Below are 26,371 nucleotides of genomic sequence, written 5' to 3' on the forward strand. Positions count from 1 at the left end.
AAAAATAATAGAGTTGCCTATGTGTATTTGAACACCAAACACTTTCAATTTTTCACCAACCAAAAGCCTTCAACTCACAAGTACATTATCATATTTATATACAATTAGTACATTATCGACTACTCATTTGTATTACTTTTTTCTAAAGAGTCAACAATGACCGAAAATGAATATGAGATGATGGTCTGACAGTGTATCAATATCTTACGTTGTCCGTGCATACGTATTTTTCTCAACAATGCTTTTTTTTCTTCTTCTTGTGATGATGATAATGATATGAATATGAACTCAACTTTTGCTTCCAAACATTGCATGATCATACATTTCCACCAGGCTTTGCACCAATAGCAAAGAACTCAATAATAACTTCTAAGGGCATACCCTTAGTTTCAGGGACTTTTAAGTACACAAATATCCATGAAATGATGCTTCCAATAACAAACAATACAAATACCCCAGTAAGGCCTATGAGATGAAGCAAGAATGGAAATGAAGAAGTGATCATCAAGGTGCAAATCCAAAATGTAAGAGAAGTAATAGAAATGCATATTCCTCTAACACTTGTAGGGAATATTTCTGAACATAGAATATTTGGAATAACACCTAAACCCATGCAAAATACACTTTCATATACCACAACACTTGTAGCAGTAATTGCAGCATTGAGGATTGGACTAATATTGAATGAGCCTCTTAGTACTAGTACCATTAGAGATACTATTAGAATGGGTATTGTGTAGAGTAATATTGACCTGTCATGAGAACATATCAAATGTTAATGTTATTGTTATGAATTTTTGCATTTTTCTGTTTGATTTTGTCTTATGAGATTGCTGAAATTTGTTGAGACAAGTAGTTAACATGGGACTTGTAAGAAACTAAGCACTTTTTTTTAATGAATTGTTTCAAACAACTCAAATTTAATGTTTGAACTATTTTTTTTTTATGGTTCGAATTCGTGATTTGTAAAGGTTGATTGGACTTACCAGGTGACGTAATTTTCCTACATTGACATATTGTCAAGGTTTTCAAACTGCTCACACGACAAATATTATTGGGCTTATTCATATGTGAAGTCCCACATTAGATATGAGAGATGAATAAAAGAGTTTATAAGTGAGAAAGACTCATGAAACCTTTGTCTTAAGGTTTTGGCTCAAGACGTAATGTTTCACATATAGCTCTCTACTCTTCCCATGCCTCCGTAACAATGGAACCACCAACCAGTGGTTGGAGACTCCTCCTATCGTGGTCGGGTCCAACAAATACAACAAGACTTGATAGATATTAAGCAATTGGCATATGTTTAACATACCTTCTGCCAGAGATATCCATGAGCCTCATTGAAATAGCTATGCATGGAAGCATAGAGAATGTTGTAATGATATTTACAAGTAGAGAAGAAGATGTTGAACTAATGCCTAAATTTGATAAAAGAGCACCAACTCCTGCTTGTTCAAGAATTTGTGGAGCATAGTATAGAAATCCATTTATACCAGCTGCCTGAAACATATATAAATTACACTTTTAGAATCTTCAAAAAATATTGTATTTAATCTTCCAATCTTAGAGTATAAGGATAATTTGATTCTCTTAGATAAGTTTATTTTCAACTCATGAGTGTAATATCTATACACTTTCGGCATAAAGATTTATATATGGTCAGTGCATCATCCATCATTCATTTGAATTACTTTTTTGAAGAGTGGATAATAATTAAAAATGAATGGTAAATAATGAACTAATAGTGTATAAAACTTTTACACTGTCAGTGCATACATTTTTTCGGTTGATTGATTAGTTAGAGAAGGTTATTCTTTCATGCCAATGTCAAAACATACCAAAATCCTAAGGTTATTGTGATACTTATAGATAAGCTACTAATGAAAGGCCAAAAACAGCATAAACTCAAGACTTTTGTTGATGTTGTCATAGAGAATGTTTGGTAAAAGTAGACTAATATCAAATTGAATTTCAAGTAGATTGCAAAAATCATTTCAAGATAATTTTAAGTGGTTCTTTAATAAATGACTTAAGGGTACTTATTGATTTTGAGATGAAAACTATATAGTAAAAAGTAAAGGTTTTGATTTCTTAACAAAATTTGCCTTAAATATATCATTCTTAGGAAAATAGAACTAGTTGTACCTGCTGAAGAATCTGAAGTCCAATTCCAACAATTAGTGCACGCTTGACTCCCGGATCTAACAAAGCTCCCCGACCTGTACGCTTCGCTGCAACTTCCGGCCGAATCATCGCATCATTAGTTGGTCCAAGAAATGAGTGGCTGACAAGTGCAGCTACCTGAAAAGCTTCAGCACTATCAGAATGTGAGTCACTACTAGAAACAAATGAACTTTGTTGAGACTCAGCCTTAGGATCGGCGCGTAGATAAATCCTTTGGAATAGTCCTCCTTCCTTTTTCCCACTCCCACCGGCTTCAGCCGATTTATAAACCAATTGCCAACCTCCACCAATGTTTGTATTCATCGGTATTTCTCCAGCAGGACTAATTCCCGGGAAAAAACTGTTGTTGTTACTTCTCAGGTTGCTGTTGCTCGACCCTTCTAACGCGCCCTTCGATCCAAAATCCCTGTCCTTATCCATAGTACATTGACGCGACAGCAATGGACTTCGATCATGGTCTCCAATACTCGACGAACTTGTCACATTCGGTATAAGAAAACCTCTTGATGCGCTTCCTACAGAGTCAAGGATAATATTGACATTCTCATGAACACTCCCAAAGAGATTGACAATAGGGTCCTTAAAACTAGCAGAAGCTGAGGAAGCAACACTTCCTTGGCGTGACATAGTTAACAAGCCGCGAAATATGCTGCCTTTTCCGGTCATGATCGGTTGTGCAACCATCGAAACTCCCTGGCTATTTGGTCCATGTAGCTTTATACAATCTTTTCCGAGTTCCTGGTTTGAAATTAACTCACTGGCTGGGGCTACAATGTACTCTTCTATAGTGGTAGCTTCGCCCCCCGGATTCAAACCTTCAAGCAGCAAAGCCAATTCCCCTATAGATCATAGCAAATTAGTCCAAATCAGTTTTAGCCATATATATTGCCACAGGAAAGGCTTTATAAACAACATTTTGTACAACTCTCGGCGACAACTTTCTCAACGACTTTGTCTTTATTAGGTAGAGTATTGATGCTATGCCTAAGTTGTCACGAATTTGTCGAATTACATTGATCAAATAATAGTACTCATCATTACATCAACATTTTACATCTGTTGGTGAAATTTCCGGGACGATTTTATTATTTACAATGGCATGTATAGGTAGATAAGCTAAGCATTACCTGAAACATCTTCAACGCCTCGGATTCTCTGCAGAACCTTCCTAGCTTCTGAAATTCTACCTTTGCTTACAAGCCAAGGAGGAGATTCGGGGAGGTAAAACACGGCGAGAAAGAAATAAGCAACAGAAGGAATACAAACAACGCCGAGCATCGCTCTCCAACTTGGTGAGTCCATCAAGGACAATGAGAATACCATAATGTAAGCCACAAACATTCCACTAGAGCCTGAAAATTGAGGGAGAGTGTTGAGTTGGCCTCTTATATCAGGCGGCGCAATCTCGGATATGTAGAGAGGGGTAAGAGTTATGGCTAGTGCAATAGCAACTCCATCCAATAGCCTTGAAAGGAGAACAACTTTAACATTAGGAGCATATAACATCACCATGCCACTGCAAAAGAACATGATTGATGATGCTATTAGCATCCGGCGCCTTCCTACCATATCGGAGACTGTCCCGGAGAATATTGTCACAAAAGTGCCGGTCAGAAATGACATAGACACTATTAGACCCTCAAGTGTAGGATCACTTCCCAAGTTGAATTCTTCTTTGATGTATATCAGGCTCCCTACACAGATATGTAACAACATGTTTATTCAGTTTTAGTATGTCTGGTTTCTTTTTGGTTTCAACCATAGTTATTCTCCATGGAGACAATCCTATTCGAATCAGGCTGAGTTTCTTCATATATCGTAAACAAGTAATCGATAATTGAAATAATTATTTCATATCTAAATAGACAAAAACATCAGTATCAGCAAGGTTTTAAATCTGGGTCTACGACTATTACAAACACTAATATGTTGAGGTTTCGTGAGTTGTTGAAATAACACGACTACCACAATTGAGACCCATTAGCTGCATTTGCCCGAAATTGACCATAACGTCAAGGTTTTAGAAGTTTTCCAAACCACGATCACAATATAAAACATTGGCATCATAAGATTCTCATATATAACTAATAAACATGTATACCTTAGAATCAAGGATAAATACAAAGATTAGTACATTCTCAAACTAGTTTTATCTATGTTACTCTTCACATCTACTTCATAACTATGAATCAATTTTTTTAAACAATATTAGATTACATAGATAAATAATATCATATATGTTAAAAGTAGCATGATAAAAAGAACATGAGATAAATATTTTCCAAAAATAAAAGAAAAAAATTCCAAAACCTGCAATGGTTGAACTATCCCATCCAGCTAGAAGATTCCCAAGTGTAGCAGCAATTGCAACAATTACAACCTCTCTCATTGTCTCTCTTGGCAAAAAAGCCTAACTCAGAGAACAAGTTGAATCACTTATATTTACTCAAATATAAAACTTTATATCATTTTCAGATCAATATCTATAATATGCAAAACTTCAAACCAATATATTAGAGTTCTATGTCACTTTTTTTATTTATTCTAATACCAAACTTTGAACATGCTCTAAAGTGTCCTAAGATATGTTATTAGGACAAGTATGTCACATATTTATTGTCTAGAGTTGAACATATGTTAAGGTAGGATTTTGTTCATATAACTGAATGTGTAAAGAACAATGGTAACATTATTGGGATGAAAACGAAATCTCTGTTAAATTCTTGTGAGTGAAAGGGTGCCATGATAATATTTTACTATTTTAGGCCAAATTGGTGATAATGATTGTAACTATAACAGGAGTACTTGTTTTCTTGTTTGTCATTTTGTTGTATGAAGCAACAACAATAACAACTTTTTTTCCACTATGCGGGGTTTATTACATGAATCGAAAAACACCATAATTTTATATCATAAATCATATTCGTTGACAAAATATTAATATGTAAAATTTTCTTTATCATTCTTCTTCTTAATTCATCTTATATTGTCATATATCACTTACACAAACTATATAGACAATCTATAGGAGAAACAAATCCAATGAATGCAAATAGATGAATCTCATGCATAAGGTTTTCATGTTATGTTCTCATATCTAGGGATGGCAACGGGGTGAAACGAGCACGGGTAGTGTTTTCTCGTACTCATGTATGCACTATTTATGTGTACCCGCACGGGTAGTGTGTATTTGCAGATACCCCACGGGTTTTTAAGTTTCAATATATATTTATATATTTTATAATAATCAATACATATAAAATAATTATTACATCAATAATAAAATTTATAGACATGTGAAACTTATCATATATTTCAATCACTAAAATTTATTATAAAATCATACAAAAATAGGTCATATATAATTATAATAAAGTGTGTACAAAAATAGATCATATATAATTATAATAAATTTATTACTCAACCTATTTTGTATAGTTTCAATTTAGGCGAAGATTTTATTTCGCCTTGTGTTTTGTATTAACGTTTCACGCTCTTTCAATGAAAAATTATTCAAAGATATGTTGAGTTGTTTTTGGTTACCATTAGGTAACTGTTGTTGATTTTCCGCAATCTATGTTACTTAAAGTGATGTCCCGAAAAGGAAACAAATATAAGGAAAATAATTTTATATTACATTATTCAAAAAAAAATTCCATTTTTTTGCACAATATTTATGGAGTAATTTTCGGGGCGTTACACTAGTTGTAAGTATTTTAGCAGGTACCCACGGAGGAGTATTTTTGCCATCCCTAAGTCATATCAATTCTATTATATATAATTAGTATATTATTCACGATTTATTTATGTTAATTAAAGAGTTAATGATAATTAAATATATATGGTGATGATATAATAAAGTGTGTAAAACTCTTGAGTTGTGGTGAATATTTTTTTTATCATCTCTTTCTCACTATCTTTCATAATGCTTATACAAGTAGGATCCTCAACATTGTATCTTAATTCATTTTTTGCATGTAATCTTAGAAAAAAGTGCATAAAACTTCCATAAAATTTAAAATTTATGTATTTTGCAAGTAGTATATTAAATTACTAATATGCTAAAAGGAAATTGATATTATCAGACTCACAATAATAGCCATAAGTTCATCACTGCAAAGTCAAAATTAATGAAAAATTTTCATTGTGGCTTATTTAATATTATCTTTATAGTTTATACATATAACAATTATCATTAATGATTAAACTTTAAAGAACAATAAATAGAAAAAAATAGTTGGCAATAATTCATTACAAAAGATATAAAATTTAAGGGTTTTTTATAAACTTCTTCCTAAAGCCGAAACCAAGCCCACAACTTTACTAGCTTAGGACCTTGTCCCTCTATGATAAGGAATAATAAGTATATAAACCAAGTGTTCACCTTCTTCACTCAAAACCCTCATTCTTGTATCACTTTCTTTTTTTTCCAACTCTTTTCTTGTTATTTATCTTCTTAAATCTACTTATCATTTGATATGCGTTATATTTACTTTCTTTCTAAAAAATTTCATTTTAAAATATACTATAAAAAAAATAAACTATGTCTGTGTATGAAGAGATATTTTGTTTTCTTTTTCAAAACTATTATATTTCCCATTTTGCCATCAACTACTATTTTCTTCTCTCTTTTAACTCCTTACGCCGCCGTTTTGATTATACATAATGGGAAAAGTGCTCTGAGAAGAGAAGAAAAACTCCCGAAATGGGAACTGATAATTTCACTGATTTGCAACTAATTTGTAATGTCCGAGAAGCACTTTCTTCAGTTACTTCATTATACAAATTAATCAATTTTTCATTTTATTTATTTATTTATTAATTATCAATGTATTTTATTTGCTTCTTAGGTTATTTTGGTTTCCTACACGTATCCTTGTACTTCTTGAGGTAATCATGTCTGAACCGGGAACATATACAAGTACGTTGAGCTAACTCTCCTAGCGGATATTTTTTCCATCCACAAGACTCGAACTCAAGACTTTACTTAAAGGGAATCAAACATGTATCACTACTTAAGTTGATAGTGACAGAGAGAATTATGATGAGCTTGTTGGATATCTACATCCGGAAAAATATCTTACTCCCGTTGAAATTGCTTTGCTCGTGGTATTTTTCTTAACTAGATATCCATTTAGTTGTTATGTTTTATTTTGGTTGAGCAGTTAGTGACTTTATATATAAGGTTTCAGACAACTTTAAGTCTTTATTTGGAAAGGTAGAAATAGAAAAGAAAAAGAGTTAGAAAATAAAAGTTGAGGAGAAATGTTATATTTTTCTCATTTGGTTTAGGAGAGAGTTTAAGGTGAAAGAAGAAAAAAAAGGAGAGGTCCCACAAAATCTCTTTCTCCTCCCAAGTGAGGAGAAAATTAGAGGGGAAGAGTGACTCATATCTATTGTCGCAAACGATATGAAATATTTTCATTGATGCTCGGCATGGTTTGAAACTTAATTTGGGACAACAAATCTTTATCCAATGAAGAATGGGGGAGAAAAATCATTTTTTTTCTCTTCTTTTTTCTATACAATCAAACAACATTAAAATCCACTCTATTTCTTATATCTTTCTCATCTCTTTCTCTATTTTCACTCTCTTTCTCACATATTTCTCTCTTTTTATTTTCTTCTCCCAACCAAACGAAGCATAAAGGCTCTCGCCGGAGATCTTATATCAATTCGGCTTATCACGAAGCACTTCTTTTCGTCTGAAGTTATTTTATATTGATGAACGCTAGATGTGAATAAATAAATAAATAAAAGGGCGGCAAAGTGTGTGAGGCTTCGATTTAGGGAGATGATAGATATATACAGCCTTTGAGCCTTATCCTAACAAACTGGGAGGTTGTTATTGCCAGGATTTGAACATGTGACCTCATAGGCACTAAGCAACAATGTTACTAATGTGCCAACCTTATGGACATGAGATGCGAATAAATTATAAGAATGATTGAAGATATATGAAAGGATAAAAGCATGGATTTTATATTCAGGGAGAGATGTATTGTTTATTGTTTTTAAAGTTAGTACTAGTCACTGTGAAGTATAAACATAATAAAAAGTAACATTTATGTAATTATTATATCTCCTTATATAATGTTTGTAAACTAAAATATTTCTACTAAATATGTAGAATGTTGTTAGGAGTATTTTGAGAGTGTCCATGAAGCTTTCAATATGGTATTGTTTGACATAAACATTGTGTGAATATTCTGAAGTGTTTGTGCTTGATAGTCCTTAGATCTTCGTGTTGTGTTTCAAATTATGGGACTGTGTGATGGATGCACTACTTGAACTCATCATCTCTTTGGTACATGAATTTTTTGCATCACCATGGATATTTGTAATTAATTCTAGAGCAATATGTAGATTTCTTTTTTTAAGTTTGCTTTCTATGTATTTTTCTGCAGGCTGCTTCCAATGGAAAATATATATTGGTGTTTGGAAATGCTGGTGATGAATTTTATGCCACTTTATTTTGACTTACTGAAACACGAGAATGAACTTGACAAGAAGAATAATGTTCTGTCTCGGGTATATTCTGCAAAAAGAATTCAAGTAACTATTTGTGGTAGATACTAATCATCATGGTTTGGGTTTGTTTTCATCATCATCCTCGTCCTCCTTCGAATGGTCGGAGCATTATGTTCTTGAGTTATAGTTTTTTTCTTTCAAAAATTGTTTTGTCAATAAACATGATTTACGATATAACATTATAGCATTCTCCAATTCATGTAGCCAACCTCACCTAATAGGATTAAGGTTTGATTGTTATTTTAAAAAGAAAAACTGCTTTCAATTATGAATTCCTCCACTAGGATAATCAGGTTCTTGAAGTATTGATTTCCAATAATTTGGTACATGAATTCCTCCAATAAGAATTGTTTAGGTACTTAAGGTATTGATTTTCAATTTCTAATAAATATTCCTGCAATTAATAAATGAATAGCAACATATATAAAAAAAGTCAGCAACTCTTACCCTGCTTTAAACCATTCTCTTGCAAGTAATGTTCTGCATCCAAGGCTGCCATACACCCTGCATCAAAAATATCATTTCCATTATCCTTTGGAACTATTAAACTTTTTGCTACAAAACCTGATTCTGATTACACTATGCATATTATTTTTTATACTAAGTGCATTGACCAATAAATAACCATAAAACCAACAGAAAATGTCACCACTTTTATCACATGATCCAAATTACTTCTCAAGTCAAAATAATTCAAACAAATGTCAAAAGAATAAGGAAATTCCCAATTCTTAAAATCCATCCATTCCCTTTAACTGAATGGATATATTGGGTGGTATAAGGATAGATTAGGGAATGAGTTGGGATAGTATAGTGGAGTAGCCTTTTATTCAAAAGGTGAGACTAACTGAATCGATATTTGGTAGCAGGAAATTGGTGAAGTAGGTGCTCGATCTGGAATCGTGGAAAGGGAATTGTATATGAAGGGAATAGTGTTGGAGAGATCACCTGGATAGTTTCTTGGGTGGCGGCGAATGCCATAGGGAAGAGATAACATTTGCTTCTCTGATATTTGTTCTTTCTTACTCTGCTACATACTTCTCTATTTAGACTTTTATACTATTTTCTTTGTAATCGGAACTTTGATCATTTTAATTTTGCTACATTTTCTTAATGAGATACCAGTTTCTATCAATCTATATGAACATTAATATGTTACACCAATAAAAGGGAAAACATAACTTTAAATTTTAAAATATACAGTTACATATCATCTCTAATTGTTTCCGAATGTATAAGTCCCAACATAACCCAGGGTTTATTTGCAGGTCATTGTCATACTATCATTAACAAATTTTCTTGTGTCAAAGTACTAAAACCAACACTAATGTGTGTTGGCCCAAGTGGAAAGGGCTTGAGTCACCCCAAGTTCAATCATTGAGTTCATGTGTATGTAAAAAACACTATCGGAAGGGATCCCCGCTTAGGCACTGGATAGGTGATTAGTCTCTTGCCGGGAGAAACCAAAAAGAAAGTACTATATAGCCAACTCCCATTAAATGTGATCTATACATTTAGATTTTTTTCAGACCATAAAAACCAACAGGACTAAATCAGTGGAGCAGAACGGCACATACATGAGAAGAATACAACGATTAACTATCAGAGACTCGTATAAGTATGAATTTAACAAAAAAAGATTAAATTGGTATCATGTCAAAGAAGAAAATATGCCCTAGCTTAATGAAACAACCCAATTATGGCAGACAAGGCTTTAGATAAAATTTAATGGGCATCTATTATGCATAATATGAATTAATATTTCTGTAATTTAGTTTGTATATAAGATATGTATGCACCCACTATAAACATCTACTTAAGCATGCCAGTTTTGGCATTTATCAAAAGACTCCTTATCCAATAACTTATGGTTTAATACATGGCACAAGATTGACATGGACATGGATAACTTATGCTGTAATTTAGACTATTTCTTATAACTAATGTCTCTGATCCCTATTGAATCTCTTTAACTAATAATAAAAGGTTACTGGAATTTGGGTTACTAATTGGTGGAACACCGGGCAATCGGAAATTATGTTGAATGGTATTCAACAAGCAATTCCACCAAATGCCATTGCCAAATAAAAGTGGAACACATTCAGCACACATAAAAAACTTGGCTTTCACAGTGCACAGTTTCAAAACCAGCAATCCTAGGAAAAATCGATACAACAAGTCAACAACAGTCATGTATAACATTCGACAACAACACTAGAATATCACAAATTTCAAAATCATAAGACACGACTACGGTACAATACATAAAATTAACACAAAAGCATTATTAATCTATAATCATAAAAGGCAAAATAAGAATGAAGCTAAACAATAATTACCAGTGCCAGCAGCTGTAATAGCTTGCCTATACTTCTTGTCCTGGACATCGCCAGCGGCAAAAACTCCCTCAACACTAGTCTTCGTCGTCCCGGGTTTCGTCACAATGTACCCATCAGAATCCAATTCAAGCTGACCATCCAAGAACTTTGTAGCAGGCTCATGCCCAATTGCAAAGAACAATCCAGACACCTTCAAATCACTCACATCCCCTGTCATCACATTCTTCACCTTAACTCCTCCAACAACTCTCTCATTCTTATCATCACCATATGCTTCGACCACAGCCGAATTCCACAACACCTCGATCTTCGGATTACTCATCACTTTCGCCTGCATTATTTTCGATGCCCTAAAATTATCCCTCCTATGTATTATATACACTTTGGAACCATACTTTGTTAGGAAGTTAGCTTCCTCCATAGCCGAATCGCCACCACCAATCACCACCAACGGCTTGTTCCTGAAAATCGGCGCCGCGCCATCACACACGGCGCACGCAGATATCCCACGGTTCCAGAATCCATCAGAGCCGTCAAATCGCAACCGTTTCGCGACGGCTCCGGTGGCAACAATGACGGATTCAGCTTCAACAATTCTAGAATCAGTGAAAACCCTAAACGGCCGTTTCGAAAATTCTACCTTAGACACAGTCTCAGTGATAACGTTAGTACCGAAACGCTGCGACTGAGTCCGGCAACGGTCCATGAGATCAGCGCCGATGACGCCGTCGGGGAATCCGGGGAAATTGTCGACGTCGGTGGTGGTTGTAAGCTGGCCGCCGGGAGCGACGTCGTTGGCCATCCATCCTTCAAATAGGATAGGGTTGAGGTCGGCGCGGGCGGCGTATATGGCGGCGGTGTGGGCGGCGGGGCCACTTCCGATGATGCAGAGCTTTGTTTTGTGGACGGTGGTGCGATTATGGATTGAAGAGTCGGAAGATGATGATGACGTGGCGGAGATGGTAGAAGCGAATCCAATGGGAATGAGGTTTAGGAATCTTGATAAGAGCTTGTTTGGAGAATAACTCATTTGGTTTGATTATGTTTGAAAAAAGTGCTTATTTGATGGTGTAGACAAATTGTTCACAACATAAGAGAGATGGTGTATATAAATTGGTATTCCCTCCGAAATAATTTGGACCGCCTCGAGATTTATACTCTTCGAGATTAAGTTGTTATGACTCATATTCCAAGTCAACTTATGGCATATTTCACAATTATGAGTTTCACTAATGATTTGGTCTTAAAAGTTGTTGGAAAACTCGAAATCCATTAGCTTTCATAGTTATGAATAACACGTTCTCTTTCAATTATATTAGCTTTTACGTTACAACTCTCGTCAATATTAAGCTTCACTTTTCGATTTTTGAGGGGACACCACAAGACACAAGTTAGAGCATCTTTATCAGAATAATAATTAACTATTATATAACATTCTCAAAAGTCATGATGAACATTGCAAATGACATAACTAATATCACATATTATAGTATCAAGAATCGAGTTATTCTTCCACCTTCATGTCCGCCATGGCCATGTCGATGCCATGAATTCTCAACTAGACAAGACATAAAGTATCAATTTGCCCAAAAGGTAGAATCACTAAAACTGAAACATTGTCTCATAATAATTGAATTCTTATAATCTTTGAAAGTATGAAGGAGATCTTCTACAACACTATTACTTCAAATGCAAATTAGTACTTGACATTTTCCTAAAAGTCATTGGATTAAATTATAGTCGAAAGTGTATTATTACAAATCACATCCTTCACATGTGTTGGAATAAGAACCATCTCTAGAGATCTTTCACATGTAATAATGTATTTGAAATATTAACAAAATCAATCATTGTGCATAACTTTTCTATCCCAGACCAATTGTCATGTCAATTTTTTTCACTACATCCTAATTGCAAACTAAAACCTTGTTTATAGTCATTGGCAACTTTTACAATACTCTTCTAAATAGTAGAAGCATATGAGTCTTTTGGAGTAAATAACATTCACCATGTACGTCTTCTAAACTTTGTATTACAATTATCCAATAACATATTTCAGCTCAACTTTTTTAGAAGAGATATATTGACTTAACGTGAATAATGAATTTCAAGTCTACCATCTCGCTTATGGTGAGTGATAACATCCAACTTAACTAGATCAAGACTCTAATTACTACATAACCACCTTTTGGAAATGTAATCCTATATCATCAAATATGACTCATTACAAATTAAAGTTAATTATACTGACACTCCCTGAGTTTTAGTGAAATTACACAAATCACCTCTCACTTTTCTACACCTACATAAACTTTCCTTAGTTTTTATACTTTCATTACATTGATAACCCCACATGACAAATAAGTGTAGTATTTTAAACAAAAAATGTGATAAATGCAATTATGTTAAACAAAATATGGTATATTGTAAGAAAAATCCAAATAATATACAAATCAATGTATCTTTATTATTTTTTGTTATAAAATGCATCAACAATTCTAAAGACATATTGTTTAAATTGCTCTTATACTATATCATAATGAACCAAAAATAATAATGATGCATTAACTCATATATTATTTAGACTTGTGTCCACAATATACCATGTTTTGTTTAACTTAATTGCATTTATCACGTTTTTTGTTTAAAAAATTACACTTATTTCTCAGTCAGGGGTGCTTAGTATAAGGAAAGTATAAAAATTAGGGGATTTGTGTCGCTGTAGAAAAGTGAGGAGTTATTTGTATAATTTCGCTAAAACTCAGGGGTGTCAGTGTAATTTACTCTACAATTATAAGTGAATGATTTATTCTGAAACTCATTCATTGTCTAAGTATTATTGCATTTTAAAACAAATTAAATTGATTGTATCTTTTCATAGAGGTTGGATTTATGATTGTGATATTTTGTGCATTTATTCCTTTTAATTATTTCATCTTCACAATATTATATAATATATTTGTTTTTATATTAGTGTTAAATATATAAAAATTTGTAAATCTTGAATTCTTTTTCTCTTGACATTAAGAAGAGATATTAAACACAACATTTATATTGGTTTAACCATTCCTTCAATTTCTTGATAACACTAAGTTTACAATATAATCAATTCAAAATTACATAGCAAATATTGTTTGCGTGCATATTCTTTTCAGGCTCAATGCAGACAAATATTTTTTGAACACTACCTTCTTTATGTTTGAATAACAAAATATTAAATACTACAAAGCGATAACAACTAGAGATGGCAATGAAAACCGAATCCGTGTGTACCTGTCTGAACCAAACTCAAATTTAATGGAAAAAATCCGATATGGTTGGGTTCGGGTTTTACCCGGGTTTAATTTTCGCGTTTGGGTTTGGTAGAGCAAAGACTCTAACCCGAACCCGTCCCGAAATAATGTAATTCAATTTAAAATTGAAATGTCTATCACGTGTCTATTATTTTTAAATTCTAATTTTACTTTACATACTATTGGATCCTCAAACATAAAAGAAATAAAATAATACAAGAGAAAAATGAAACGAAAATGATATCATACTTTCCTTATTACATTTATACTTTTTGAATTTTTTTGGGTTCGGGAATGGTATCTTTCTTTTTCAACCCCGTTGAATTCGGGTTCAGGACTTGAATTTCGGGTTTGGATATATACATATCCGACTTCGACCTATCTCGTTGCCATCCCTGTTCAGAACCATTTTTACAAAGTAATGAATAAAGAAGATTTTCCGTGGATGTTTTTTAATACAAAGAAAAGTTCTAAGTCTCACGTTTCTCTTCATTCTCAATGTGATGCTAGAATGTTCATTTAATGTAGTTGTTGCAATAGACATTGCAAGCTTATAGAACTCAGCCAATTGAATTTAATGTTTGCTTAGACATATATTTTCAACTACGAAAGAGGTGTTGGTTTAAGTAACACATGTTTGATTCTCCTTAAGCAAAATTTTGAATTCGAGTCTTGTGGATAAAAAAAATATTCGACGAGAGAGTTAATTTCACATACCTGATGTTCCCAACTTGGACAAAATTACATTCAATCAAATAATACATGTATGAAACAAAAAATATATATATTTTCAACACTCAATTTCTTTTTCTCTTTGCTTATGTAATTCTAAGCATCATTTAATGGTTTGGAGCCGTTTGAACGAATTGATTAAGAGAAATTTGCTTTTATGAAAGTCTATCCCAAGAATAGTCACAACAAATTACTTTTTTCCTTGTAGTTGAGAAATTCCTTTATATCTCTTCAGCTAATGACTATCTTGCAATGTACAATTTTGCATCGTTAATAGAAAAGACAATAAAATATATTTTCATACTAAGAGATAATTTATCTCTTTAAATTTACTAATTATTTGACATGTGTCTTATTTTTTTATAATATATTTTAAAATGAAAACGTCTTGAATGAAGGGAAATAAGATACATGTCAAACCTTGAGTAAATTTAAAGAGATAAATTATTTACTCACCTTATTTTTTTTATGGAGAATATATAGGCGGTTCTATGAAGAAGTGGAGATGATATTTTGGGTGTGAAGTGTCATTTGTTTGGGTGAAAAAGGAATTTTTTTTGGTTTCCCATAGGTATCCTGGCACTTGAGGCAATCATGTCCGAGCTAGGAACATTCACAGGTACGTGTGGCTAACTCTCCCAGCAGATATTTTTTCCATCTAACACTCAAACCCGAGACCTTGCTTAAGGGGAATCAAACATGTACCACTTGAATCAATGTCTATCGGTCAAAAAGAAAACATTTGGATGTGTGATAAGAAATTATTGAAACTTTTCTATCATAATTGTTTGGATTATTGTAGACGTAGCTGCAGATGTTTAATTTGTAGAATGTATTGGTGGCTATTTGTCTATAGCCACTAAATAATTGTCCCCTTTGACTTTGCTTTAATAAAACTACTCTAGTTGATCTCAACTTTGAATCTTCATTGCAACTTGCCATCAATCAAAGAAGAAAAAATCAACATGTTTACTATTCAACAAAATTTCTAAATTAAATGAACTTATTATTCACATCTTCAACCTCTTGAAATTTCTCAACTTGTTTGTATACAATGGCCCAAATCCATTACAAACAATATGATTAATAACTATATTTTCTCAACGAAAATCAAATAATAATTAGTTTAAGTAGTGCATGTAAGTTTTCCTAGTAAGAAAATCTATATCTTACCAAAGTTAGCCCGATTAAGCTATAAATATTCTCGGCTGAAATAAGATATATTTTCTTAGTTGAACTGATTAGAAAAATAAAATAAAAAATTATAAAATTCATATCAATACAATTAAAAATAATATGATCTATCTACCAATCTAAGAGAAAAAAGTGGTCATAAATTTGAATCTTGAATATGGTTAAGTGGGTCTTGATTTTGATCCATAGATGCAAGAGATGTTCTTTTAATGAACTCCAAGCAATCTTCAATAGCTTGTGCATAGAAAGAATTAGACCTATCATAAGATCTCATTCTAAAATCAACTTGACCCTTGAATTCTTCTTTACTCACCAAACTCCTTTTGAAGCCATGATGAATTCTACAAAACACTTTCTTCAATAGCTTAAGAGCTTCACCATATGACACTTTCCACTTATCAAATAGCTTAATAAAGAAAGTGAACCTTTTTTGTAGCCTAAGAACATAAACTTTTCTTGGGTTTAATCTAAATCCTATGCCATTGCTAACTCTTTTATATCTCATATGACCCATGTTTTATGATGATGTTATACAAGGATTGTTGTATGCAGAAACATGAGTTATATAGAAAAAACAAGTATATAAGGTTGAAAGGTTGAGATTTTATAGTGAAGTAATGATGGTGAAGGTGTGAAGAGAAGAATTAGAGAAAATGGGTGTGAATGGTTGATATATATGACCAAGATTAAGCTTATGTATGTTTTAAGCAATATTTATAACATAGTAGAAAATAACTTTGCGTATAACTATGGATATACCTTCACGTAAAAAATTAATCCATTTCGGGAGAGTGTAATTATTCATCTCGACAAATATCGCTCTCAATAATTAAACTTTTGATATTTTTCTTTATCCGATGATCCAATAACTTTATGCTACAAGACCAATACCTTATTAATTCGTAAAAAGTTTTTTCTACCTCAAAGTTAATACTACAGTTAATAAAAGTAAACACATGTCACATAAATCAACTAACAAATTAGATACTGATATTTTTATTTTATTATAATTTTCTAAATACCGAAATAAATATTCGTGAATAAAAAATGTAACTAATTGGGAATACCATTAGTATATAACTATAATACCATGAGGGTTAAGCGTCTCTAATTCGATTATAAATTTTGATCGGACAATTTTTTAAAACTAACCCAACTTAAGACCTGAACTAACTTTTAAATTTGAACTTTACCTCAATATAATGTATTCCCCATTTATATAACTTTTAAATTTCTTAACATTACTTATTATTATGAATACATGATTTGACATATAAAATAATATATATATATATATATAATTATTTTAATGATCATTTACATATATATAGGAGAAACTTAGAGAATCAATCATGTATATAATGATATTCACATTACGAAAATAAATCATTTGCACAATATTTAAGCTCAAGTCATCCTATGAACTTAACAAATTGAACTATATTTGACTCAAATTTAAGTTGTATATTTAAAGAATTCGACTTTTAGCTCAAATTCAACTCGTTTTATTCGTGAATTAAATTTATTAAATTAAATAATGAGTCGAATTTCAAACAAATATCAGCTTCATTTATTTTGCAATTGTATATTAATTTTCATGTAATAAATTTAATACTTTTATAATTTCACTTGTTGATTGTGTTATATTAATTTTTCTTTTGTATTTTTTTGTGATAGCCTTAATAGGCTATTTAACTATTATATACATATTTAGCAATCTTTGATGTTCTATGTGGATATGAAGAAGAATAACTTGGATGGAGGAAGATATTACTATTACATAATAATTTTTCAAAGTGATCACATACTTTACTTCTACTTTCAGCTAAAAATGTTTTGTGAAAAAAAATGTTAACAAATAGTTTTTTTGTGAATATATATTTTATGAATGTGTTTGAACAACGGGTGTTGGTTCAAGTACATGTTTGATTCCCTTTAAGCAAAATTTCAAGTTCGAGTCTTGTAGATAGAAAAAATGTATGCTGAGTGAGTTAGCCTCACATACTTGTGGATGTTCCGAACTCAGACAAGATTGCTTCTAGTTCGAGAATACCAGTTGGAAACAAAAAAAACATCAACGATGTTCAATATAAGTCTCTCAACCAAGCATATCAATAGAGAAATAAATAAGTGGTTAGTTATTAGGGAGGGATGAAAATAATATTTGGGCCTATATTTTTGCACATTTTACTGAAGTAATGTTGTTTTAGTTGTTTTTTTACTAACAAACAAAATGTCCAAAAATTATTTATTCCACAAAAAAAATTCAAATTTTAAAACATCTAACATATACTTCTTAGTAATTATTATATCAACAAAAACTTGCTAAAACACATAGAAAATCTGCAAATTATATAAGTAAATGTAAATATATTATCTTTTAGAAGACAATCCTTTTTATTAAAGGTAACTATTATAATACAATATAAAACATTGACTTAAGTAATTTTGAATATGCAATAAGGACTATAATTACGAGATAAATATATTTAATATTTTAAATAAATAGGCTAGCAAATCCAACCAATGCCACTGATTAAAATAGAGGGTAATGAGAATGAACGTTTGTGGAATAAAGAAAACTTGAATAAAAATATATACAACATGTCATATTTAGAGATAAATATATTTATATTTTTTTGTACTATTATTTATGACTAAATTTTATTTAAAATTAAATTTTAATATGTTATTAAAATTTTATTGACTGTCTCCATATATATATGTATCTGCACAAGTCTTTCTCTTTGAAATGTACATTTGAATTATGGTAAGGGGAATTGGATTCCCAAATATACTAAATTATCAAAAGTTTAAATTATCACAAATATTAAACTTAATGGGATCTATATTTATTTATGATTATAATAAGTAAGATTATAAACCAAAAAGAGCAACCCAAATTTTTGAAGATACAAAAATTTGCTTTTTTTTCTCTATAAAATTACCAACGAAATTTAGTTTATAAGAAAATTTATAAAGCTAAAATAAGTATACGATTTTAACCTAAACAATAAAATCAAAATCCTCAAGATGATTTTAAATTTTTAGTAGATAAAAGATTAATATAATATTTATGTAAAATATTATAAACACTTAATATATTAGTCCTTAGAAACATACTTCACATATCCTTTGCCAACTGTCATTTGTTTAAGTGTTACATGCTTGATTCCCCTTAAGTAAGAACTCAGTTTAGGTATTGTTGATAAAAAAATATCTATTAGGAGACTTGTTGTGGATGTACTCGGCTCAGACAGATTGCCTCCGGTGACGGCAAACAAAAAAAACTTCACATATCCATTAGATTTTTAAACAACTTCATAATCTTATTTTGTTATTACATTTTTTCTTGCCTCTAATACCATGACCCTTACTACTGATCCACCACCGCCACCAGATTCCACCACCGCCACCATCAACGGCGGCACCACCTCCGACCTAAACCCAGAACCACCATTTCCAACCCCTCCCGAAGAACTCCGAGTCCCAATTTCGTGGCCAGAAGATGGGAACCTCAACATTGATTGGATCCACAATCTCATCTCTTCTTTCGATTGGTCTTCACGAAATCTCTCTCCTTCTCAGTTACCTTCCATTTTCCCCGTTCAAGTTTTCGATTCTCTCGTTCTCACTGCTTCTAAGATGCTTCATAAGGAACCCAATTGCGTTACTATTGACCCATTTCGTAATAACCCTGATTCATCGGATTCCGCCACCGCCACCGCCGCAGCAGCCACCGTTGTGGTGGTTGGGGATGTTCATGGACAATTGCATGATCTGATGTTCCTCCTTAGAGATGCTGGGTATCCTTCTGAAGATAGAATATTTGTCTTCAATGGTGATTATGTTGATCGAGGAGCTTGGGGCCTTGAAACTTTCTTGCTCTTGTTGGCGTGGAAGGTAAAGTTTCATTTTTTTTGTTTTGTTTTTGGAATTTCAATGGTCAATCTTGGATTTTTGTAGTTTATGTTTTATAACTTCGCGGCCCGATGCGAGGATTCCCTGTTCGGAGATGGTAGATGTAGACAGTCTTACCCCGAAAGCAGAGAGACGAGACCTCTGACCTCATGGTCACTAAGCAATAACCTTACTGTTGTTTTAGAACTTTTGATTATTACAATTCTCATTTGATTGCATTTTATGGTAATGTAGTGTGAATGTTGAAAAGGTTTAATGTGTAGAGAGTTTAATTAGATGTAAATAATGCACACTATACTTTGTTTTACAATTTAGGCCAATGCTAACGGGTGCCTATAGTTAAGGAATTTCATAAGTTTTATGGGAAAGTGATATATTTAATGGATTGAGAAGTTTTGTATTTAGTTTCCCTGTGAAGAGGTTATCTTTTTTTGTTTGTTTCTTAACCGAATGTCGGTTACCGGAAAGGGCTCAAGTGAGATTGTATTGAGCAAGGGTGGATACACCCTTAGTCACTCAACTTTAGAGCCATGCTTACTTTAGAGAAGCTTTACTATAGTTTATGTAGTTGTTAGTATATTACTGTCGAGAATTTGAGATAGTCCTAGTATGTGTTTGATAGGCTTATTTTGTTTTCAAAATCTGACAAGAGTTTTTGACAATAAAATTGACCTTTCTCTAAAATATGATCAAAACCAAACATGAAATGGTCCTGTATGCTAATTTCTCTGGCTATTGCGAGTAAGTTAAAGTTTGTTTTGTTGTCTTCTAAGAAAGATTTTTTGCTTGAAATAAGGTTATTCTCTTGTAGTCATTAAGAGATGACATAACTGTTTACTATGTTATATTTATGCTACTGTAATTATTTTGTATCAGGTATTCATGCCACATAACATATATTTGCTCCGTGGTAATCACGAATCGAAATACTGTACATCTGTTTATGGCTTTGAGAAAGAAGTGATGGTAAAATATGGTGATAAAGGTAAGCATGTGTATCGGAAATGTTTGATGTGCTTTGAAGGTCTTCCTTTGGCTTCTATTATTGCGGGGAGAGTATACACTGCTCATGGAGGACTTTTCCGCAGTGTAACTGTGACACCGTCAAAGAGATTGAAAGGAAAAAAGAACCGGAAGATTAATCTTAATTCTGATAGCAAAATTCTATCCCTTGGTTCCTTGGAAGAATTGGCTAAGGCTCGTCGATCAGTTCTCGATCCTCCTTGGGAAGGCACAAACTTGATTCCTGGAGATGTTCTGTGGTCTGATCCGTCAAAGTCACCCGGTCTTGCTCCAAACAAAGAAAGAGGGATTGGCTTATTGTGGGGTCCAGATTGCACTGAAGAATTTTTGAAGAAGTACCAATTAAAGGTGATAAAATAATTAACTTTTAGTTTCATGGTGATAAAATTAATTGTCTTGGTGGATTAAGTTTAAGTCATTGGATTGTTGCTCTAGGAACATAACTGCAAGATTTTTTGCTTATCAAATCATAATTCTAAGAAAATAAGGATTATTTGTTGTACATTGATAATGATATTGTATCCTCTTTTACCAGTTTCAGGTTATTACTTGATTTAAAATGACGATTTTAAGAGAAGTGAAGATGATTTAACTTTTATGATTTTAATGTATTGTTTGTATGGCTATGGGAAATAATAAAGTTAATTTATCTGTAACGGAAAACTTGTGAAAAGGGTAGAAAAAGGAATAAAAGCCATTAGGTAAATCATAAATTTGTTGTTATCAGGAGTTGGGACCTTGGTCCTGTGTGCAATTTGCTTTTATTTAGCATAATAATAGCCAAGTACAATATTGATTGAAACCTAAGTTTGTTTAACACAATATAACTTACACAAAAACCATGTGCTTCTAAAGTTGTTTCCACATTTATAGCTTCTCATTTAATTCATCTCTCGAGTCTCCCAGTATGACAATATCATCTGCAAAAAGCATGCACTATGACACCGATTCTTGGATATGCTCAGTAAGCACATCCAAGACCAATGTAAACAAGTAGGCTCAATATTGATCCTTGGTGTAGTCCTATTAGGCTATTACGATAGGAAAATCTTCTGAGACCCCATCTTCTGTTCTCATGCTGGTCTTGACCACATCATACATATCCTTGATTGCTTCGAATGTAGGTAATTCGAACACATTTCTTCTCTAAAGCTTTCCACAAAACTTCTCTAGGCACCTTATCATACGCATTCTCCGAATCAATGAAGATTACATACAAGTCCCTTTGATTCCTCTGGTATCTTTCCATCAATCATCATATTAAGTATATAGTCCTCATGATCAACCTCCCCGACATAAAACTAAATTGATTCTCAGTGACTAGATGACCAAATACTTTATGTGCTTGCCTTATATTTGTCACCGACTCATGGCTCTGTATAAATCTGTGTTTTCTTGTTGCTCCTTTGTGTGTCTATATTATAGTTTATTGTTTGTCTTGATTATGCTGTTAATATCAATCCAATGTTTTGTTTAGGATTATTACTGATATATGGCTTGTTACTTATTTCTGTATCAGTTGATCATCAGGTCACATGAAGGTCCCGATGCTCGGGAAAAGAGGGATGGTTTTGATGGAATGGCTGAAGGTTACACTATTGATCATATTGTCGAATCTGGAAAGCTTGTCACCGTGTTTAGTGCTCCAGATTACCCACAATTTCAGGTTGGTAAATATTTCTCTTGGCTACACATTTGATTTATACTACCTATCTTTTATGTGTGGTAGGGCATTGGTACCGGTTATGTATTGCTAATCTTTTATGGCCTTGCATATATTTTTCTGATGTCAACTCTCCTAAATATAGTGTGGGACTAAATGTTGGTCAGACACTTTGTCAGTTAACATGATCTGTGATCGAGCATTATGGTGTCTTTAGATCCATATAGTCGAACCCACAAATTTCGAGGCTTAAGCACATGCAAAGATGCCAAAATTATGTTGTTGTCCTTTGGTGTATTTGGTTGGAAAGGAAGAATAGAATTTTCAATGACTCATTCTTGCTACTTGATTTTGTCTGGGGTAGGGTTACTTTTTTTGGCATCCTTTAGGTGTTATGCACATGGGTTTCTTTGGTAGATTTGTAGAGGGTTAGGTAGTCTATTGTATTGCAGAACATAGCGGCCGACCCCAAAATGCTATAGCGGGTAGAGGGATAACCACTATAGAGACCTCAAATATACTGAAGTGTGCCAAATTATAGATACATTTATAATTGATAATCAAAATCCATAGTCAATGTCAAACATGGGAAAGAAACAGGTTAAGGTGGGTGGCTGGACAATAGATGGAAATAGCCAAGAATGGCTTTAGAACATATTCACTGGCTCTGCTTTGTCTTTGCTTCAAAAGCTTTTTCCGTCTTCCGCCTATTAAAGGTCTATTACCTAGCTTATAACAGGCTAAGTCAGACTAAGCTTTTTTCGTAAACAAATCAAACCCAAGTTTTTAAAAAACCTATTTAGCTTGCCAAGTCGGACTTTAGACCACCTAAAAGGCCTATTAAGCCTAATAGGCCAACCTATTTAACTATATTATATAATAATATTTATATCTTATTATTTTAATATAACTAATATTATTATATATAAAATTTTAATATGAAAAATGTATACGAAATTATAATTTAATTACTAGTGTTAATGGACCTATTTAAAAGCAAACTTGTTATCTTATTTAAAGGTTTTACATCATAGCATACCTTTAAATAGGCTAACATGTCAAACTAGACTTTTAAACAAGTCAGATGTGTATATATAAGCATTGGCTTTGTATCATTCCAAGGTTGCTATAGAATTATTTTTCCATTGCTAAATGTGTCATCACTTCAGCTTCTTGTCTTGTTTTTCATTGTGCTGCAAAAATCTTTCATTTTTTAATGTTCGAGTTTCTTTATGATAAGAACTTGTTTATTCCTACAGGCAACAAAGGAAAGGTATAACAACAAAGGGGCCTATGTTGTTCTTGAACCCCCTAATTATGACAACCCTATATTTCATGAATTTTCAGCAGTCACTCCTAGGCCAAAGGTACAAATATTATTATTCATATGCATATTAAGGAATATATAATTTCTGGGAACTCCAATGAATTTTCAAGACATTTCAAGGGTATCAGGGAAAATTATAATTCATGCTATAGTTTTGGGATTAAAGTTCATATCTTCTAGTAAAACTGTTTATATCGATTTGTCACTTTTATCCTTGTTCTGTGGTGTAGGTGAATCCATATTACGATTTTGAAGACGTGATAGATTCCGACGAAGAATTGGACTTGACGTCGATGGTAACTTCCTAAGGTTTTTTTTTTGCGAGAAGTAAAGGTTAAGAACTAATCAGATTCATGAAAATTTTATTAAGTTGTTATTTTTTAAATCCACCTTGTGATTGAAAAAATAATTTGCATTTATCTGATCCATTTTAGCCGACACCACATAATGTGACTAAGGCTTGATTGTTGTAGTATTTATCAGATCTATTTCAAACATCTGATTTTCATTTCTTGCTACAGCTTCTAAAGTTTAGGCCATGTCCCTTTGAAGAAACACTTATGTTTATTTTAGTTTTTGGGTGCAAAGAGCACTTATATGATAGTGCATGTTTATGTGGAATCACTAAATGGAGAAAGGATATGGAACCTGACCAACTTTATGTAAGGATCGAGTCGGAGCGAACCATTGGCTAGCAGCAAGTGAACAACTACAACAATAATTAAGTTTTTATCTCACTCGGTAGAGTCGGTAATTGAATAACCGATAAACAAAATGTAAAATCCGACAAGAATGTAAGAATCTGACAAGAATTTTGCTAGAGAAGAAAATGTTGGAATATTATATGCATACAAAAAATTGAATACCTATGTGTGTGATATCTGTTAGAAAGACTCCTAACTTAACCACTAAATGTATGATGTAAATGTCTAGTTAACAATTATTAGGCTAATAAGCCTTTTTAAATAAGCTTATCTAATATTAATAATTAAATTATATTTTTTATTCTCAAATTTCACATGATAAATATAGTTATATGAGAATTATTTAGTATAGATATTAATATATAATATAATTAACTTCTTCGACTTTTACATGACTTAAAATATGATATGTTAAACTAAATAAGCCTGATTAGCCTATTTGTATGTACTTGATATGCCATGAAGATGAAGGAAGTGGACTAGTAATTTTTTGGGTTTACTTATGGATGCAGAAGTTCTTTATATTAAGTCCTTGTTTTACATGTAAATTTGTACCTAAATTATGGTTTCAATTCATCTTGTTGCATTATCACTTAGTTTAGATTAAGCACAAGTTATTTGCTACTTTGTGTAGATTTAATGAAAAGAGACAAAATATAAGTGTTATTAATATCATTCAATCATTAAGTCAATTAGAGAACTTACACAAAAGTATAGTGGATTAACTAGTAGTTCATTAACTAAATCGTATATTGGTGAAGTTAGATATACGTATATAATATATTAATATTAATATTGAACAATCAATAAAAAAACCAATAGCATTTTTATTTTCATTAAAAAATTAATTTTAAATAAAAATCAGTTGATATGACCAGTATGATTCAATTGAAAACTGACCAATATGATCATTTCGACTGATTTTAGCCAGTTTTGATCGATATAATTATTGTACCATCAGTATTGAGACTAATTTACCGGTTGAACCAACCAGCACAAACCAATTTTTACAACACTGGAAAATACAACTTGCTTCTGGAGGCACTAACTTTTGGTTCTCTTTTCATTAAATATGTACAAATATGCAAATAATAGTGTTTAATATAAACTAAGTGATAATATAATAAACATGAATTAAAATCATAATTTAGATAGGAATTTGCATTTAATGACTAAATAGAATGTATTTTCACATGTATTAAACTTAGGAGGCATCTTCAAGCCATATCAAGTGCATGAAAATTGGGCTATATTGGATTAGACATATAGTCAAAGATATGATGAGTCCACAATGCTAAGTTATTTATAAATGGTTAGCAATATTTATCTAAAAAAGGTAACACATGCACATGAAGATGATAAAAAGCATGGAACTAGGACAACCTATAAATATTTGATATTTAATGATACTCAAATAATGATGAGTATCTACCCATATATGTATTATGAGATAGGGG

General features: G+C 32.2%; 3 protein-coding genes across 3 annotated transcripts; 1 reads left to right on the forward strand and 2 right to left on the reverse strand.

Moving 5' to 3' along the window:
• Positions 245-4,589, reverse strand: LOC109350201 (monosaccharide-sensing protein 2-like). The gene is made up of 5 exons (XM_019591369.1): positions 4,498-4,589; positions 3,315-3,881; positions 2,149-3,026; positions 1,316-1,503; positions 245-752 (listed from the first exon to the last, which is right to left on the reverse strand). Exons 1-5 carry the CDS (start codon positions 4,574-4,576, stop codon positions 317-319), a joined length of 2,148 nt encoding a protein of 715 aa, XP_019446914.1. The 5' UTR covers positions 4,577-4,589; the 3' UTR covers positions 245-316.
• On the reverse strand, positions 9,004-12,135 carry LOC109350202 (thioredoxin reductase NTRB-like). The gene is made up of 2 exons (XM_019591370.1): positions 11,058-12,135; positions 9,004-9,222 (listed from the first exon to the last, which is right to left on the reverse strand). Exons 1-2 carry the CDS (start codon positions 12,085-12,087, stop codon positions 9,152-9,154), a joined length of 1,101 nt encoding a protein of 366 aa, XP_019446915.1. The 5' UTR covers positions 12,088-12,135; the 3' UTR covers positions 9,004-9,151.
• Positions 19,623-24,823, forward strand: LOC109350203 (serine/threonine-protein phosphatase 7). The gene is made up of 5 exons (XM_019591371.1): positions 19,623-20,179; positions 21,074-21,568; positions 22,740-22,886; positions 24,143-24,250; positions 24,441-24,823. The coding sequence occupies exons 1-5, from the start codon at positions 19,643-19,645 to the stop codon at positions 24,516-24,518; spliced, it is 1,365 nt and encodes a 454-aa protein (XP_019446916.1). The 5' UTR covers positions 19,623-19,642; the 3' UTR covers positions 24,519-24,823.

Source organism: Lupinus angustifolius, chromosome LG06 (genome assembly GCF_001865875.1).
Source record: "Lupinus angustifolius cultivar Tanjil chromosome LG06, LupAngTanjil_v1.0, whole genome shotgun sequence".
In the NCBI taxonomy this organism is placed as follows: Eukaryota; Viridiplantae; Streptophyta; class Magnoliopsida; order Fabales; family Fabaceae; genus Lupinus; species Lupinus angustifolius.

Excerpts from the sequence above, each read along its gene's own strand:
- LOC109350203 (XM_019591371.1), top strand. The coding sequence starts at position 19,643 with ATGACCCTTACTACTGATCCACCACCGCCACCAGATTCCACCACCGCC. Across the intron at positions 20,180-21,073 it reads TGCTCTTGTTGGCGTGGAAG|GTATTCATGCCACATAACAT; the intron begins GTAAAGTTTCAT and ends ATTTTGTATCAG. Across the intron at positions 21,569-22,739 it reads TGAAGAAGTACCAATTAAAG|TTGATCATCAGGTCACATGA; the intron begins GTGATAAAATAA and ends TTTCTGTATCAG.
- LOC109350201 (XM_019591369.1), bottom strand. The coding sequence starts at position 4,576 with ATGAGAGAGGTTGTAATTGTTGCAATTGCTGCTACACTTGGGAATCTT. Across the intron at positions 3,882-4,497 it reads GGATAGTTCAACCATTGCAG|GGAGCCTGATATACATCAAA; the intron begins GTTTTGGAATTT and ends ATATCTGTGTAG. Across the intron at positions 753-1,315 it reads ATGGATATCTCTGGCAGAAG|GTCAATATTACTCTACACAA; the intron begins GTATGTTAAACA and ends TTCTCATGACAG.
- LOC109350202 (XM_019591370.1), bottom strand. The coding sequence starts at position 12,087 with ATGAGTTATTCTCCAAACAAGCTCTTATCAAGATTCCTAAACCTCATT. Across the intron at positions 9,223-11,057 it reads TATTACAGCTGCTGGCACTG|GGTGTATGGCAGCCTTGGAT; the intron begins GTAATTATTGTT and ends TTTTTGATGCAG.